The sequence below is a fragment of the Mastigoproctus giganteus genome, chromosome 2 (assembly GCF_048544385.1).
Source record: "Mastigoproctus giganteus isolate SK-2022 chromosome 2, ASM4854438v1, whole genome shotgun sequence".
In the NCBI taxonomy this organism is placed as follows: Eukaryota; Metazoa; Arthropoda; class Arachnida; order Uropygi; family Thelyphonidae; genus Mastigoproctus; species Mastigoproctus giganteus.
Genome location: NC_143576.1, coordinates 95,292,789 through 95,313,300, shown reverse-complemented (window position 1 = coordinate 95,313,300; position 20,512 = coordinate 95,292,789). Strand labels below are relative to the sequence as shown.

At 35.0% G+C, this 20,512-nt stretch overlaps 1 protein-coding gene across 1 annotated transcript in view; it reads left to right on the top strand.

The window, feature by feature from the left end:
- Window positions 1–20,512, top strand: part of LOC150089436 (uncharacterized) — a 140,371-nt gene that overhangs the window by 36,839 nt on the left and 83,020 nt on the right. The window contains exon 2 of the mRNA XM_090389981.1: window positions 11,987–12,770. Coding sequence (XP_090246107.1) covers window positions 11,987–12,770 — 784 coding nt within the window. The remainder of the gene's footprint in view (window positions 1–11,986; window positions 12,771–20,512) is intronic.

Below are 20,512 nucleotides of genomic sequence, written 5' to 3'. Positions count from 1 at the left end.
ATGCTCGATGGGATTGATGTCTGTGGAATTTGGAGGTCAGGGCAATACCTGGAAATCTTTCTCATATTCCGTGAACCAGTCTTGAACAATCTGGGCGGTGTGGCATGGTGCATTATCCTGCTGAAAGACCGCACCGCTAGAGGGGAAGACCGTTACCACGAAAGGGTGTACCTGGTCAGCAATGATGTTTAGGTAGGTGGTAGACGTCAGAGTGCCCGATAGATGTCTGTGAATTTGGAGGCCACGTAGATGTCTGTGGAATTTGGAGGCCAGGGCAATACCTGGAAGTCTTTCTCATATTCCATGAACCAGTCTTGAACAATCTGGGCGGTGTGGCATGGTGCATTATCCTGCTGAAAGATGGCACCGCCAGAGGGGAAGACCATTGCCATGAAAGGGTGTACCTGGTCAGCAGTGATGTTTAGGTAGGTGGTAGACATCAAGAGTGCCTGGAACATGACTGGACCCAGGGTATCCCAGCAGAACATCGCCTAAAGCATGACACTGCCGCTACCAGCTTGTTTTCGTCCCATGGTGCATCCAGGCACCATCATTTCCCAGGTAAACGACGTACACGTACCCGGCCATCTACGTGGTGCAACAGGAAACATGATTCATCAGACTAGACAACCTTCTTCCAATTACTCAAGGTCCAGTTTCGATGCTTGGTGCCCATTGTAGGTGTTGTCGCCGGTGAACCGTGGTTTGCATGGGCCCTTGGAGCGGCCTGCGGCTACGCAGCCCCATTTTCAGCAGGGTTCGATGTACTGTGTGTTGTGACACATTACTCCCGTCACCAGCATTCCAATTACTGGCTGGTTGTGCCACAGTCGCCCTTCTGTTGCCACGTACCATCCAGGAGAGCCTTCGCTCACCTCACGCATCGATGAGCATTGGTTGTCCAACACCTCACCGGCGGTTCATGAGTTTCTCCTCCTTGGACCACTTTTGGTAGGTACTAACCACGGCTGTCCACGAGCATTCCACCATAGAAATATTTTTCATTCAGAGAGTTTTTCTTTTAGTCTATTTTGCTTTCCCTCATAAGAAACCTACAGCAATCTCCTACCATGACGCTATCCCAGCGATTTTGGTACCACGTTTCCACCGTGGATATGTTTGGATGAATGTGATCCTTCTGCTTATAACTTGTCTCTCTAATTTTGAGGGGAAAAAACTGAGATGGGTATGAAGAAAATGAATTTTAAAAGATATTTGTCAGCCTATTTATTTATAATGTTGCAGTAAAGTTGACACTAGAAATTCATCGTCTTCTTTTTTTTTCTTTCAAGAAATCCATGCACATCTGCTTTAAATGATTGCCAAGCTGTTAGTTTAGTAGCTTTCTTTAAAATATGAGTTCTTTATTTGAGGTCCACTGAAAAAACCTTTTTTTTTTTTTTTTTTCAGTTTTGCATATGTTAAATTGGAAAACACTTCCCTTAAGGAGCAGAATCCACTTCTTTATCCATAGCCTTAACAAAATTTTTCATTAATCCCAAGCTTTATATACAAAGGTGGAAGAAGGACCTTTTTAATTCAACCAGTGGAACATATTTTATATTACTTCTCCCTGGCCAAAATTCCTTCCTCTTTTTTCTTACTGCTGCACAATATGTTTTTCCATTGCATAACTGTTCCATAAACATAAAAAACAATAGCAATTTTTGAGGCCTTCCTATGGACCACTGTGTAATTCAATTACCTAAGATCACCACAGACATTACAAGCAAAATCACTACTTTATTTCACTGATGATCTTGAACATACTTTCATATGTTTCTTTCAAGCTAATGGTATGAAGTAGAGAAACTGATGGAAATGCATTTCCATTGTGCAGCAAAACTGCTTTTAAACTTAATTTTGAGGCACGAATAAATATACAGGTAACCCTTGTATATCATGGTAGTTCTATAAAATCTTATGTAGTGTGAAACCATGTTATACAGGACTAAGAACCAGTACAAAAAAGAAGTGGGGGTTACGTTCCAAAAGCTAACAAAAACACATCTTTTTTTTAATAACTATCGGAAACTTAATTTTTATTAAAAATAGTAATAACTGATCAAATCCTTACAAACTGTGATACATATATGTCAGATAATGTATAGTTCATTTAATTTTCTTCCTTTTCATTGCTGCTAAGCACAATCAAATGAGAACATTTTCTCTGTTGCAGAATATCTTCACCTTTCAAACTGTCTTCTGCAGCATCTAGATTTTGTGTATATTCTGCTGTCTTTAAAAAATCAGTAATCTGGGATTGTTTGCTTTTGCTTGATAGATCTTTGTAAATTGCATGGTGTTGAGCTAAGCATTTTTGAAGCTCCCTTTTGAACTCTGTGTTCCTTTCAGTTGAAGGATCTGCATTCAAAAAATAAGATTCCAATTGCTCGGCCAAGTTTATGCCTTGCTTTTTAGTGTAAAATTTGGAACTTCAGAATTTTCTTCTGTGCTATCATCCTCTGAATTGATATGATTTACCTCCGATGCCATTTTTTCCAAATCCGCTTTACCAGTCTCTTTTTATACCAAGTAGTCCTTGAACATCTTCAGTAGTCATATCATCAAAAATTTCCCCTTCTACTGACTTAGCAAGTTCTGCTATTGCACCGATTCTGTTTTTTGCTGGTTCAACCATATACTTCCTGAATGAACTGAACGAATGGCCATACATTTTTCCAACGTGCAGTTAATATTGATGGTTTGTTTTACTTCTTTGAGCGATAAAGCTATGATTCTGACACAGTCCACACTTGAAAAATGTTTCATGCCTCCACCACTCCAATAGATTCGGAATCAATTTTTTCCAAAATCCATTGTAACAATTCTCTGATGTAATGAGTTTAAAGCGGCATATAATGCTTCGATCTAATGGTTGAATTAAAGAAGTTGTATTAGGTGGTAGGAATATCACTTCAACATTTTGGATGACAAACCTTGGGGTGCCTGGCATGTTAACCAATAGTAATAAAACTTTGAAATCTAGATTTTTTTCCACTTTAAATAGTTTCCCATAGCTTAGTGGTTCCCAACCTGTGCTCTGCGGCCGCTCCAGGAAAATAAAATAGCTAGAAATTGAATGAAATTAAAGAATTAGAAAACTAGAAATCACATTTTGAATAAAAATTTGCCAAGTTGAATTTTGTGCATTCTCTAGCAGACGACGGTTGGTCATTTTGCTGCCATTAGCTTCAAAATTATTGTAGTACAAGACGGACAGACAACGTTTCAGAATCAAAGTCTACCAGAGTTTTGGTTGCATTTGCAAGATGAATTCAAAATCTTGTCTGAGAAAGCAAAATTAGTATTGCTGCCTTTCTCAACTACATATCTCTGTGAAGTGGGATTTTCTGCCTATATGCATACCAAAACAAAATACAGAAATCGCTTAAGTGCAGAACCAGACATTCGCCTGCAATTATCATCAATTGAACCTGAAATAAGAACACTGTGCAAAAAAATACAACCACAGGTGTCTCATTAAATATTTATACGTGATTATATGTTATGTCTTAATTTAGGCTTACTGTAAAATATAATTTTATTGCATGGACATTGTACAATTGTTTAAATATCTCTTTACTTTACACTCCCTTATTATCTATCCCCTCCCTGTAACACTACTCTTAAATACCATTAGCTTGAAAACATAGGGTAAGCCTAAGGAGCTCCTCCATAGAAATTTATTCTAAAAAAGGGCTCCACAGGTCAAAAAGATTGGGAATCGCTGCCATAGCTGGCACAAAACAATTTAGAAACCATTCTTTAAATAAATATGCAGTTACCTAAATTATGCCAAAGTTCCTTAGCCATAATTTAGAGGTGGAATTTAATTTACAACAAAGAAATTATTTGAATATGGTTCTTAAGAACAAAGTTTAGTAATACATACCCGGAAAATTTAATAAACGATTAAATGAAAACCAAAATAATCTTGTAAAAACCTTAAAAGTCACGAACTGCACGTTTCCAAGTCACAATTTTTTATGGTCTCAAACAAGCACAAATTCAATAGCATAGAACCTAACACGGGGATTTCCCAACAATTTTTTTTTTTGCAAAATGACTAGTGAGTCAGCGGCAGGGATTCACAAAAAAATAATGGAAACGTTGAAAAATTAAATTCAACAGAGTTTTCTCTGCAAAAGCCCAAAAATACCATGTTATGCGAGGTTTTCTGCAATTCTCTGTGTTAGATCGGAACTGTGTTATATAAGTACCGTGTTGTGTGAAGATTGCTGCAATTTACCAGTCGTGTAAGAGCGAAACCGTGTTGTATAAGTACCGTGTTATATGGGGATTGCCTGTACTCCATTTATTAGGATTGTGTTCAATTACCAATTCACCCAAAGACCACTGATATCTTTAACACATATCATCTTCCACGATGAAATATTCTAAAAACACTTTGACTGTTTTGATATATTGTGACTTTAGTTCCTACTTCCAGTAACTTCTACTGTTGTAACCTAGAACCGAGGAGTTCTGCTTGCTTTTTAGATAAGTTTAACTAAGTCTTCTTGCCTAATTAAGTGCAACATGTTATAATTTCTGGTTGGTAGTCCAAATCTGATGAAGTTTATAGTTCTGCAACATAAGAATTCTAACTATATTCATCACTGCTTTCTTTATCCCATGATTTTGAGGAATCTGGTATTGGCAAGTGTTTGTTATTTGGAACAGGCCTTATTGCAGGTGATACGTTAGGATATTTGATAGTGCTTGCTTTCCTGGACATTCCAATATTTTTGTCATGCAGAAATAGCAGTCATCAATGTGATTGTACAGTTCTCTCCACACCATAGCAACAGCAAAAGGAATACCTTTAATTTTCAGCATTAGCCCCATCTTCAGATTTGTGATGCTGGTTATGCAGCACATATGTGGAGCCTAAATATTGTCCTGATCACCAATCTTGTCACAAAAGTACAAAGAATATGCACGTATAGTCATGTGCATATAACTGTCATACTGTCAATTTTCCTCTGAATTTTTGCTGTAAAGAGTCCACACATGTAGCAGAAATTGTCATGATTCAGACTCCTTTGCTTCTATTTAAAAAAATTTAGCAGTACAGTACTAAGGAAAACACAGAAGAAACAAACAGTATGCACTAGATACGCAGATAAACTGTGTATCTAGTGCATATTGTACTCAAACATACATTACAACTAGCTTTCTGTTACTGAAAGAGAAACATGCTAATCTTCCCTCCTTAACATTACTGTCATCTGTGAGCACATGCAAACATTATTATTTGGGTAATACAACAAATTGGTGTCATTTTGATTTGTTATATTACCCAAATTTGTGTGTGTTTGATGTAAAGTGTGAGGATATTAGGCGAGGACTCAGCATTCTGATAGCCTTTTATGAGAAATTGAAGAACAGGGTGGATGACCTGGAAGGAATTGAATTGGAGGGCCCATCAAGCTCTCAGCTGCCCACCTCAATTCCAGAGCTCACACTTACGCATCAGGCAACACAGCTGCAACCTCCCGGGGGGAATGCTGCTGTGTTGCCTGAATGTACTGGGCCCACAGGAGGTAGTTATTATTGGTGAATCTGTTGTCAGGGAAATGGGAAATTCCCCTTGACAATGTAAGAACAGGTGCATGTGCAAAAAGGATAGGTGGAATAGGATTGGGGTATGTCTGCCAGGGGCAAAAATTGATAATGTTGTAGAGCAGATATAATCTTTTAAGGCATAAAAGGTGATGATATTGTTGACATGTTGGCACTAATGACCTTAAGCATAGCAGATCTGTGGACTTAACAAGTGCAGGGCAATGTTGAGAAAACAAGTCGCAAGTTAGGGTTAAATTTGAAAGCATCTGCAATTTTGCAAAAAAAAACCCAATAGGAGGGAGTATATGATGAGAGCTTTTATGTCAAATAATTCAACCCTGGAAAGATTGTGCAAGCCTCAAGAAGCAGAATATTTTCTCAACACCTGTGCTTTATAACAAGAGAGATTTTTCTATAGGGATGGAATACACTGGAATAGAAAGGGTGTAAGAATACTTGCTGATACTATTGAGGCAGTGTTAGGTGGGTTGGAAAACTGCTAGCTTGGGCAGATACACAAATAGATTAATAGTAGCTGCAGGCAGAGGTGAAAGTGATTCTTGCACTGCTTCTATTTGAATGAGCAGCAGCCTTGAAAGTAAGGTGCTGAGGATTTAAAGGACTGCTGGGAGTCATAATGAAATAAATAAATAAATGGGCTGTGTTTGGGTAACTAAGAGTAAGAACAGGTGCATGTACGCCGATGCTAGGAGCATAGTAAATAAATTTGACGAATCTGAAGTGCTGGTCAAGTCATCAAATGTAGACATTATGGGAATATCAGAGATGTTTTGCCACTACTCAGTTATAAGGGATGCAGAATTTGAATATGGGGGAATACAATGTGTACAGAAAGGACAGACAGGATAGGAGGAGTTATGCTCTTAGTTAAAAAGCACATGAAATCTAAGGCAGTGCAACGTTGAGTCAGTTTGGTGTGATGTAAGTACTGGGAAACTGAAAATAGGAGTGTGTAGAGGTATGTTATAGCCCTAACGTCTGTAATGAGTATAACAAACAAATATACAGAGAAATAGAGTTGGCCAGTAAATCAGAATGTTTTATAATGGGCGATTTTAACTTTCCAGTTTTTGACTGAAAATTGTAGGTTGGTCACTTGCACCCTATCAAGACGTGTGGATTTATTGGATGACTGTTTTCTACAGGAGCAAGTTAGATAGGCAACAGGAGGGAGTAATACTCTTGATCTTATTATCAGCAGTGATTATTCATACATTAAGAATCTGCAGATAAAAGAACAACTAGGTGGCAATAATCACAATGTTTGATGGGGGATTTACTTAAAGATGTAACTACCATCAAGGGTAGTAGTGGTGGTGGTGGTGGTGGTGTTTTAGGAGCATTAGCAACTAAGGCCACATTGCTCCGTGTATACTGTCTGCAAATTGCATGTGTTCTTTCGTTTGTTTGCTGTATGAAAACCCCGAGTTTCCAGGAGGGGGAAACCATGCTACCCTTGCCTGAGACCAACTAATCAGACCCATGAAAAAGACCCATAAACTCGAACTCTGGTCTTTTCCAGTTGATGTGGGGAGGATGGCGATTCTACCAACTGTCTACCCATGAGGGCTCATGAAGGGTAAAGGGAACAGATTTTGCTTTTGTAAAGATGAATACAGTGGTCTCAGACAGTTTTTAAATTCTGTACATCGGAACGAACTACCAACAACAGATTCTAAACAGGAAGTATTCAGGGTAATAGTCAAAATAAGTATTTTGCATCTACATTCACACATGAGGAATTCTTTGCGGAAGTGGATGCCAAAAGTTTATCAAACTCTAACAGGTAGCTTAATTATTTTGTAATAGCAGAGGGAAGTGAAATTGAAGTTAAACCTAATCCATCCAATTATATTAAGGAAGTAAGCAAACACTTAACCATAATTATGAGAACATCCTTGGATTCAGAGGAGGTCCCTGTGGACTAGAAATGTGTAAATGTGTTGCCAATTTATAACAAAGGGTTATCAAAGGGTCACACAAGTAATTACAGACCTGTTAGCTTAACTTCTGTTACAGGGAAAATAATGGAGTTACTGGTTAAAGAATTAATGCAGGATCATCTAGATAGAAATGCAATTATACTTCACTCTCTGCATGGGTTTGTTAAGGGGCGATATTTTGTGACCAGTTTGGTTAGATACTGTGATGCAGTCACAAAGGAACTGAATGCTAGAAATAATTTTGGTATCATGTTCTTGAATTCACAAAAGCTTTTGACAGTGTTTCACATAAAAGACTGTATAGTTTAGAGTATTGTGCATTAAGGGCAAGTTACTACTATGGATAAAGGGATTGTTGAGTGGGAGAAGACAGAAAGTGATTATCAATGGACAATGTTTTTTGTGGACTAATGTTATTAGTGGAGGTCCCCAGGGTTTGGTGCTGGGCCTGTTGTTGTTTTCTGTATTTATTAATGATAATGACAAAGGTATATCGTGCCTGATGTTTAAAGGTTGGCAGAATGGTTAATGTTAGTAATGATGGTATGCTGCTGCTGCAACAAGATCTAGAAAAATTAGGCAGCTAGGCTGAGAAATGGCAATTGAAGTTTAACAAAGGCAAAGTACTGCATGTGGGAAATAGTAATTCCAGATTAATGCAACAACTTTGGGGTACTCAGGGTAGTGGGAAATGAAAAAAAAAAAAAAAAAGAAGAAAAATCGGGGAGGGTAATTGTTCAGTCAGACATGAAGTTCTCTGTGCAGTGCAGAAAGGCTGCCATGACAGCTCATGCTTTTTGTCAATGATATAACAATAATTTTGCTAGTGGGATATGGAGGTGATTATCCCATTGTATAAGACATTGGTCAGGCCACATCTTGGGTACTGCATACAGGTTTGGAGAACTCATTTTTGGAAGGATGTGGAGCTGCTGGAATGGGTACAGAGAGAAGGGCAACGAGACTGGTGAGGGAACAAAGGGGTGATATTACCATGAAAGCATTAGCATTAGTAGTGGCATATGATGCAAGAAAGCTTATACAGCATCAGCCAAATGGGGGGAAAAAAAACTTCCCATTCACCTATCCATTTGCTCCAAACGTTTGTCCAGTTATTCCTTGAATTTATTTAAGCAATTAGCTTCCACAATGACAGATGGAAGTTTGTTCCAGCAATCACCCATTCACTGGCTAAAAGCAAATTTCTGCACATCTATTCTGCAACTGTCTTTCCTCAATTTGAATTTAGTACATAATCCTAGCAAGAGGAAGAATCCCATCAGCATTGAGCTTGCTCAAGCTATACAAAACCTTATACACCTCAATCAGATCACCTCACAGGTGCCTAATCTCCAGATGCTGCAATTTGAAGAACTTTAGTCTTTCTTGGTAAAAGCACCCCTTTGTTTCCCTCACCAATCTCGTTGCTCTTCTCTGTACTCGTTCCATTAGCTCTACATCCTTCCTAAAATGAGGCTTCGAGACCTGTATGCAGTACTCAAGGTGTGTGGCCTGACCATTGCCTTATACAAATGGATAATCACCTTCTTATCCTCCCTGCTAGCAAAGTTCCTGTATATCAGCGGTTCCCAATTGGTGGTTCACGAACCCCTGACGGTTCTTGAAAGTGTTCCAGGGGGATTCACACTAAAAATTCTGTAATGGTGTCTGCTTAGATTTACATTGGTATATTTTTGTAAACTACAAAACAGTTTAATATTAATTTATACGGTTCGGTTCAAAATTTATATTTAGTTGTGGTTTGGTTCATGCTCCCTTACATAGCGAACATGCTCGACAATGTTAGTGGGGGGGGATTGGGTGTCAAAGTGCCAATATGTATCGCACCGTTCAGCTGTGGTAAAAGGGTTATTAAAAATATAGCTAACAATAAATAAATATAGAATAAAGTTAAATAAAATTAAGTATAAAGAATTGCCAACGAAAGAAACCACTTCTCCCACAATTTCTTATAATTAGTTTACTGTCTTACAGTATATTGTGTTAAATTATTTTTCATTCTCTAAGGCCATTGTTATGTACTTAATAATAATTTTATATTATTACACAATATCGCTTATTAAAACATAGTACTGGAAATATTTTATAATAAAAATTCTAAACTATTATATGATTTTAGAGAATCTAGGCGTAGTGGTTTGCGATAAAAATATTATGTTGAAAGGGGTTCATGAGTCAAAAAAGGTTGGGAACTGTTGCCGTATATCATTGACAAGACCCCATGAGCTGCTCTGGCAGCCTTTCTGCGCTGCTCTGAAAACTTCATATCTTACACCACAATTATCCCCAGTTCTTTTTCATTCTCCACTACCCTGAGTGTAGTATCGCACAGTTTTTACATTACTCTGGGCTTACTGCTACCCATATGTAGTACTTTGCATTTGTCAATGTTAAACTTTAGTTTCCACCTCTCAGCCCATCTGCCCAACTTTTCCAGATCCTGTTGCAGCAGCATACTGTCATTACTGTTATTAATAACCATGCCAACCTTTGTATCATCTGCAAACTTGGACATTAAGCCTGATATATTTTCATCAATATCATTGAAGGAAGAACTGTATAAACTATTGGAGAGGATGGATAAATGAAATATGAATCCCCCCCCCTTTTTTTGGCTGATGCTATGTAAAGGTACTTTCTTGCCTTATTTGCCACTAATTATACTAATATCTAATTCCCTAATTTGTAATATTGTATGTATTATGGGTAAACTCAAAGACCTGTATATGTAGTAATTGTAACGTGATGTGAAATTTAAAAATTATTTTTGAAATCTACACATAAAAATTAGTATTAGTAGTGGCAAATGATGCACGAAGGCAAGCTTGTACGGCATCATCCAAAATAAAAAAAATAAAAAAAAACCCTCTTATGTCACCTGTCCAACACCTAATTTCTCTAGTTCTTCCTTAAATTTATTCAAACTATCCACTGGCTGAGGCAAATTTCCCTACATCTATCCTACAGCCATCCTTTGTAAATTTAAATTTATGTCCCCTTGTGTGTGTTGTTCTGAGCAAGATGAAGGATGCCATCAGCATTTAGCTTATTCAGTCCATTCAAAGCTCTAAACCACAACCAAATCTGTTTGCAGGTCTTAGTTTTGAGATGGTGCAGTTTTCAAAGTGAAGCCTTCCTTGTTAAGAGTTATACCATTTTGTTCCTCTCACTCATTGCACCCATTCCAACAGAACCACAGCCGTCCTGAAATGAGACTTCCAGACCTGTATGCAGTAATCTTGATGTAGTCTGTCCCTTGCCTTATACAATAGGATAATCATTTCCATGTATTTTCTGTATATCATTGACAAAACCCCATTAGTTGTCCAACCAGCCTGTTTGCACTCTTCACGAAACTTTGTATCTGAGTTTTGCTATGATAGCTGATATATTAATGGAGGTAAAAATCATCGTGGCTAGTGTAATTGAACAGAAATTGATAAGAGAAATTCTGGCTGCAGGCTGGGCAGAGGAAACACACAGAGTGGATAGGGAGAGAGAAAGAGGTTGTCTGAGTGCCATAAGACATTATAGGACTTGGGCATCAGTTCAAATCCTTCCATTTCATTTATTTATTTTTTTTACTTTTAACTTTTGTTGTTTTTGATTTCACAATTGAATGATTTCTATAGTTGATTATTTCCATTATAAATCATTCAACTGTGCCAATCATTACTCATAAGTTGTTATTCCAGTGCTTATTCTTGTTACCAGCTTTGAGTTACACTGCCCACATTCTCTCCAACTTCCTATTACTATTGTCTAACATAGCATCTTTCATAGATTTTTCTTCCCCCCCTCCCACTAGCTAAATATGGCTTCATTAATTTAAGCATTACATAAATTGTGTTATCAATATCCACACTTAGCCACTGTTATGTATGATTTTTTATTTTTATTATTTTTTTGTAGTAGTAATGTTGTTTCAGATTGCAGGTTATGAAATATAACAAAATGAAAGCTGAAATGAATCTTAAATTGAATAACTCTTTTGGCAGTTTTAAATTACATCTTTGGCACCCACTATTGAAGCATATTAAAAATGTTTAGTACTCCTTCAGACTAAGTTCTAATGGCCAGTGCTTTTTTTTTTATTTAGTAATTCTTTAATTCTTCTCTATTCACCAAGCAGGAAGCCATTACTTCATTCTTTTTTAAAAACAGTCATAAAACTTAGTATCTTAATTTCTTTTGCTTTAGAATTGCATTCATGTGAATTTTTTCTATATGTTTTTATTCATAAAGTCTGGTATTTTTCAATATCTTATAAGTTATGTTTAATTTTTAATAGTTTCAAAAATTGTTTTAAAAAATTAATAATATGTAATAATGACTTTAGTTTATACTGAATCTTTAATTTTAGTCCATTTAAAATAATAATAAACTTGGTTACAAAAAGGAATTAAAGCTGTTTGTAATTTTTTTTACAGGGTATGCAGGAGGTGGTTTATATTGTCAAGAGATGATAGTCTAAGGAGGGTAGTGGAAGTAAGAGATTTACGTCTTTCAGCAACGCAGTTCAAAAAATTGGTTCGATCACATATGGCATCTTCTCTTCTGGAGCTTCAGTTGCGAGGATTGCCAAAATCTCTATGGCTTGCACCAATTTCTCCTCGTGCAATGTTAAAACTGCAGAAGAGGTGTCCAAATCTTCAGTACTTGATCATGGAAGATTTTAATTTCAGATCACCTAAATATGAGAAATGTATTAGTCTGAGAGATTTTCCAGCCTCACTAAAATCTTTATCATTGAGAGGATCTGTTGTGGCCCGTCGGGCATTCTTACAATATAATGGGAATACATTGTGTCTCCCATCTTTAGAACAATTAGATTTAAGCCAATGTGTATTTTTGGCTGATGGTACAGTGACCTGTTGGCCAGATATGCCCCATCTGCATGAACTATACTTGGAGGGTTGCCCATTTATTGATAGTATTCTTCTTGGCATGATTACTAAGAAATTAAGTCAATTAAAAGTGTTAGACATTGAAGGCACGTATGTGACAGATACAGCAGCTCTAATTGTTGCAAAGAATTTGGTTCATGTTGAGGAGCTATACATTGGCAGTACAGCAATCAAAGATTCAACATTGCTCATGTGCACAAGGAATATGTTTTCTAAACTAACACGGATCTGTCTTGCCCAGACCCATGTTTCAGATACTGGAATTTCTTACTTAATTTCAACAATTCCTACTCTAAATTGGATTAAAGTAAGCATGACAAGAGTAACTGAACAAGGTGTTAAACTTGTCAAACACGTTCTTCCACAATGTTCTGTTTTATGGGATTCTGGAAGCAATATTTTTACAGTTTTTCATCATGAAGGTTGTGGACATCATTGGCAAAAGAAGAAAAGATAGTACAGGCCAAATGGCATTTTTTTTTAGTCTCTTGCTCCTTTGTATAGTCATATGCTACATAAATTTGTTATACAAGGTGTATCACAAGTTTCTAATTCTATAAACACGCAATCTGTGTAGATTTTCACATATGCCAGTATTGTTTGTAAACCTGTATAATAGTGTTGCACACACAATAAGATTAACTTTTAAGGTTGTATAATCTGTTTTCAATATTTCATTAACATCTTACTTGAAACAACTGAAAGAAAGCAACTGATTATTATAATTTCAAACTTTTGATATACCTTATATTTGCAAACATAACTTCCTTGCATTTCTTTGTACCATAATAATAAAGTTATGCAAGGAAGCTATTTTCAAATAGAATAGTTTTTATGACTGTAAAGTCTTTGTTAGGTCTCATTTTATTTAAATTTCTTTTTAAATATTGCTCATTTTTTTCACTTTGATTATTAGCATTGATTTTTAGTATTATTACTGAAAAGTGATATAGAAAATATATACGAATGTGTGAAAAATATGGCTGCTATTATTTATTGTTTTGTTTATTTATACAGTATTCTTTTATTTATGAAAAAAAACTTTCTTCATTGTGCTTTTGTTGATATTATTGTGTTTGGTGATCTCAAATATAATGAGATAAAATTTACTCTAGTAAAATATACTCAGTAATCAAATAATGAATGACTAACATGGTAAATTAACTGATGGGTTCTTTAATAGTGAATGTGTTTAAAGTATGATGGGAAATAATTGTCATCATGCATAAATATCTGAAATTTGTAACTATTAAATTTAGATAGGTGAAACTTTATATTTCAGAAAATTGATAAAAATTTTAATTTGTATAAAACATGAATGGGAAAAAACAAGGGATAATACAGGTATACCCCTCATTTAGTGTGGTAGACGATCTAGAAAATTGATACTCTAAATGAAAATTACTTGTCAGTAAGAATACATGTAATCAGGAGTTATGCTTGGGCTTAAAACTTTTTCACTTACAACATTTTCAGAAGTTGTCGTGCTATTGTTTTTATTAGTAGTTAGCACTAAAGTATTATTTTGTGATAACTATGTATGTATAGAACCTTATAGAAATTGGAAAATTTTAAAACAAAAAATATGAAAAATAAAATTAAGCTGGAAAATTTTTTTTTTAAAACTCACCAAAAAAGAATAAATCAATGCATAGATTTATCGGGAGCCTGAAGGTGGGCTCACTCCATTTTCTGGATGTTTGTACAGGTAACTCCCGTATAACACGGTACTTCTACAACACGGTTTTGCTCTAACATGGTTTGAGAATTGCGGCAATCCTCACACAACACAGTACTTATATAACATGGTTTCGCTCTAATACGGTTTGAGAATTGCAGGAAATCTCGCATAACATGGTATTTTTGAGCTTTTGTGTTGGGAAAACTGTGCTATTATGTTAGATGTAATTTTCAGTATTTCCATTCCTTTTTGTGAATCCCTGATGTTGACTCACTAGTCATTATCGCCTTCATGATATTTTTCCAAAGCACATTTCTGGAGGTCACTACCATAAAACAATAAAAACAATTTGCAGTGTCCAGTTTATTGGTCTTTTCTATTAGTGTAATCAATTATAAACTGTAGTAAACTTGATCTTCTTGCACTTGCTGTAGTACCGATAGCTGGAATTCTGTGGGTCTTCATGTTATTATGATGAAATGTGTTTCTCCCCTTCCATGAAATATTCAATCATATAAAAAACATAAATTTTCAGAAACTCATTACTGCGTATCTCACTTGTGCATGCCGTGTTCTTTGTTATTAATTGCTTATCATTTTTACTATTTTAAATTTTACAACCAAAAAAAAAAAAAGTCAGCGAACAGAAATATCAATTAGTTAGTGTACGTAAGCGTAAATTTATTTTTATTTTGCTCACTGGAAAATATTCTTCCAATTTTCACACATCATTTAACTTTGTTAATTCATAAGGTAATAAAGTTAAATTTGTGCTTTATATCTTTAAAGCGGGGATCCACTGTATTTTGTTGGGAGATCCCTGGGTTAGGTTCTGTGCTATTGAACTTGTGCTTGTTTGAGACCATAAAAAATTGACTTCGAAGCGTGTAGTTCGTGACTTTTAAAGAGAGAGAAGAAGGTACACAAAGTCTAGATGTTGCAGAAGAGATTGTGCTTAGCAACGATAATGAGGAAGAAAATTAAATTAACATACATTATCTGACATATAAATGTAACAGTTTGTAAGGTAAGATGTTTATTCAGTTATTACTATTTAAGTTACTACTATTATAAAAGTAAACTTAAAATATTAAGTTATTACTATTATAAAAATTAAGTTTCCGATAGTTATAAAAAAAATGGTGCATTTTTGTTAGCTTTTGGAAAATAACCACCCTTTTTGTTCTGGTTCTTAGTCCTGTATAACACGGTTTTGCATCGCACGAGATTTTGTAGAAACCAAACTGCCACGTTATACGAGAGTTACCTGTATTACATTGATGTGTTCTACTATAGGCATGCTGTTGCCGAAAATAAACTTTTTATAAAAGATTCATCCAGCGTACTTTGCACAATGCTGGACTTCTGCTTCTACCATTAAATTTCCTGGTAGTATTCAATCAATTAATCCAAGTCTCTGCAAAAAAAACCAGCTTGCTTTACCACTGGATCCGTATCCACAGGTTCCATATCTTCAATAATAGACTGAGCCTTTTCACTTAAAGTAAAAACTCGTCTTAGTTTCTTTGTTGTAATTTGATGAGTGATCTGTCCATTAGAGCCTTTTCTTCCTCATCGTCTGAAGTTACTTTTATCCTCCACTTCAAGTAAGTCTTCATTTTATGGATCTTCAATGCAAATTTAACACTTCTGTCACATCTTCTTTATCCTCATTGAAGCCCACATCATGTGAAAGTTTAACAATGTCTGTTATTGCAGATGTTTTTATAACAAAGCCTTGGAACTCATACACGCCTTCCAGCCAGCAATATTTTTTACCACACTAAATTTGATACCGAATATTGTAATTTTGTCTGAATTTTTGAACTATTGACTTGCCAGGACTTTCTGTTCCACAAATCATCTGTGCAAATGTTCTCTGTTGTATATTTTGTAAGAATTTCAACTCTAATGTCATCGGACTTCTCGTGTAAGTTGGTCTTATGTGACGTCATTATTTTTGCAATATTTCAGTATAGCAGGGTAGAAGAATAAGCCATTTTTTGAAATCGTCCTAGTTACCCACCTGCTTCTGATTTGGTTGCCGTACAGATGTATTAGCAGTAGTGATGTATAAATTAATTTTATGGCTAAATTTAAGTAATTACAACCTTTGATCTGACTGCATATGAAGCAAAATGGAAATGAACAAAACACAGGTTTTCATAATAATTTCCTTGACAAGAAAACCATGCAAAGTGAAAATTATATCTGCACTAAATAAAATTCCTCTCTTTGAAAACTGTGCAAAAGTAAAATTACACTAAATGAAGGTGCACTAAATAAGGGATACCTTATAACAGTGGTATCCAACCTTTTCCCTTACAGGGACCACATTCAAAATTAGATTTGTTTTGCAGGCTGCACTGAATGAATCGAGAAAAATTAGTGTGTTACATTTTCCATATCTCATTACACTTAAAAGGAATTTTCTATTTTCATATTACCATTTTTTATTTTCAGACTGTATATAAAAAATGCAAATTCCTAACACTTTTATGTGCAAAACATCTATGTCACTGATTTATTTTTTTGATTTTATTAAAATTATAAAAGTATGACTTACTTTTGTTTTGTAAAAAAATACTTTACATTTGTTTTTAAAAAAAATACCTTACTTTTTCTTCTAAATGCTCACTTTAGAAAATTTACAACCTGAAAAGAGCACTGCTTTTCAATACTGAGGTGAATAAATAAAATGATACACCTAGAATTGAAAATATTTGAAAATTTTATTAAGTACAATACACAATAACATTTACCAACCAAAACTTAAAATTATCCAGTTTTTTTTATATCTATCCCAGGTGCCTTTTACTTTTTCTCCTTGTTTACTTTTGGCTTCGGCAGTTTCTCTTCCACTTTCCTCTCAGTTATTACATAGTATTTTAGATGTTTATGAGGGATAATTAGTGTCCATTTAAAAACTCTCAATCTGAGAAAGGCTGTCAGTCAGATTTAAAGTCAGTGCCCAGGACAAAATGGGGGGGGGATTGGGTAACTATTTAAAGGTTCCATATCTGTAATTCAGCTTACTCTTGTTGAGACATTTGATTGCATTATCTTGCAATTGTTTAAAATTTAATAGTTATAGAAGTTATTATAGGTAATTTATGCATGATGAAAATCCTGCTCTTGTATTCTGTGGTTCAAATTTGAACCAGTTTCATAAGATTATCAAAAAGTAGGTGATATTATCAGAGTTTGAGATTGGGTTATTCTTAACCAGTAAAGAAGCACATCAGCGGAATTCTTTTTCTGCCAGCCAGTCCCCAGGATTGAATGATGTAAGGAAAAAATTGTTTAGCAATATAAAGATTAGTATTAATTAGCACATGTTCAGATTATTCAACCTCCTTATTTTTTTTATTCATTAAGTTGAAGATATACAGTAGAACCCAGATAAGAAATTTTCCAAGGGACTGGAGGTTTAGAACTTCTTACAAGGGAAAATGACCCAAGGATATGAAATATTAACTACATAAATAAAATGAAAAGATACATATACATAAGTTAAGATGATTTTTATATACCTTATATTAAGTCACTGCCTCTGTCATCAAATCTGCCGATCCCTTTTTCAGTCACTTCTAATAGAGATAGAGGGCTGAAATTTTGCACATATTCCTAATTTGCGTGACAATGCATTCTGTCAAAATTTGAGCTAAATCTATCAAGCAGTGCTCGGTGCAGCCATTGCATGTCATTTATCGACTACCTGGATTTATACCTGACCCAGATTTCGGACTCCCCCCCTTCTTATCTGGTTAGAAGGGTGTAATTTTGTAAACAATCTCTTTTGACATGATAATGTTTCCAATTAAATTTGAGCTAATCCATCACATGGTTCACTGTGCAGCTATTACATGCCAACTATAACCCTTCAAATTAGAAAAATATAATATAATTATTATAATCAGTATTATATAATATAATCAGTATAATTAATAATTAATATTTGTAGTGTTAAAATAAAACTGCCAAAGAAGGATGAATAATTAGAGCCACTATGGTAGACAAACAAAAATGTGGTTATTTTTTAAAGAATTACCAAAAATACTAATGGTAATCTACAGAAATAAATAAGGGATTATAAATTCAACTTTCAACATACCTTAAAATGTCACAATTACAATAAGACAGCAACAATCCACTATGTACAGCCACTCCCTGGCTTACGTAATACTTGACTTACGGAAATTCGACTTTTATGTAAGTTTTTGTTGGCCGGTGCAAACTTAAAAAAAATCGTGGAAACATATTTTGCATCCTGTAGGAATAAATGGAGGTAACGTGAAAATATCGTAATGTGAACCCAATAACACATTGTTTTTTTTGGTAATTCCTTCCAACATCTCGGAAGTTGAAATTTCCACTATATAACTATTTATCTCTCTAAAAGGTCATTTTTATAATGAAAATTGCACTACACTTTCATTGTTAAAAGAATCAATTTTTTAATGCCTTTGTGATATTTTTCTAAAACACATTTCTGGAGGTCACGACCATAAAACAATAAAAACAATTTGCACTTTCCGGTTTATTGGGCTTTTCTGTTAGTGCAATCTATTATAAATGAGTAGTAAACTCGATCTTATTGCATCTGCGATAATACCGATAACTGGAATTCTGTGGGTTTTTATGTTACGGTATTATGGTGAAATGAGTTCCTCTTCACTGAAATCTTCAATCATATAAAAAACATAAATAAATTTTCAGAATCTTCTCTTCATTCCTATTTACATATTACAATGATGAAGGGAAAGGGACCAACGGAAAGTGCAAGTGCTGGCAGTGCTAGGAAACAAAACAAAATTGATTTAGAAATGAAGATGATTAATTAAGAAGTATGAATCAGGTCAAAGTTTGTTATCTATTGCACAGAATTAGGTCTTGCTGCTTCAACAGTGAATACTATTTTAAGGGGCAGTGCACGTATAAAAGAACATGTTAAAGGATCAATGCATTTAAGATCAACAGTGATCACAAAAGAGCATTCAGGTGCTCTATCGAAGATGGAAAAGCTGTTCATAATATGGATGGAAAATTGGATTCAGAAGCAAGTGCCCCTGAGTCCAATGGCCATCAAGCAAATGCAAGAAATATTTATGAAGATATTAAGGATAAGTACGGCGAACCCCAAGCCAAGTTCGTGGCAAGCAATGGGTGGTTTAATAGGTTAAAGCATTGTGCTGGTTTCCAAAATATTAAAATATGTGATGAAGTTGCCAGTGCTGATTCAGAGAAATTTTGTAATGTGCTGGAAAAAAACCCCTTCTAAATCTTCACAGCCCTCAACCTCTGGAGCGGCATGCTTATCAGCTGGAGAGTTAATTCTGGCAACGATGCTCGAAAGGTAAAACTTGCTAATGAAGTCCTGTATGCCTGTCCCCTCTCTCTTTTTGTAATTTTGTATACTTTGTAATTTTTCCTGCACACAAGATAAAAAAATTGAATAAATAATTCTATTTGCATGTTCGTCGAACATCTTTTTTTCTTCGATCAAATTTGCGAGTGCTGCATAAGCATTTAGGGAAATTCCGATGCATAAAATTCCGACTTATGTAGAGTTCCGCAGAATGCAACCCTTATGTAAGTCAGGGAGTGGCTATAATTCAGAACTTAACGGCAAATGCTTCACGTGGTCGACACTATCCAGTTATGGATATCAATGAAAATGATTGCGATATGTAACTTCCATTATATCAAAATGATTATACTAAAAAGGTTTTTAGGGCTGAAAGCCTCCAACTATTGGAAATTCAGTAATCGAACAAGTTAATGTATAGCATAATTTTAGTTCGTAGTAAATCACCAAAGTAGATGAAATGGCATCATTTTTGTTGAATCTCATATTATGAATGCCTTTACAACAAGTTGCCCTGATATTGCACTACCTTGAATAAGCAACACTTCACTAGTGGAGAAGACTAATGTTACTTATTCTCGGCTCATACTACCACCAGGGGTGGCAGTTGTATGTGCCGCTAGATACAAAAAAAAACGATGCCATTTCACCTACTTCGTGATTTACTACAAACTAAAATGATGCTATCCACTAACTTGTTTGATTACCAAAATGTGTATATTGTTTAATATTTTTTAATATAAAAATAAAGAATTTCTATATTTGAAAAAAGTATTAAGTGGGAAAACGTCATTATAATAATACACTGTATTCTTTATCACATACTTTTTATGTGGGAAAGCTTTTTACCCAGGAAACTTCTTATGCAGGAAAATAATACATTACAATATATAGAGTTGATAATGGGAATTAAGAAACAAACAAACCTAGTACAGGGGAAAGCTTCTTATGCAGGTATTTCTTATGTGGGTTCTACTGTATTTTATGATTTTCTGTTGAA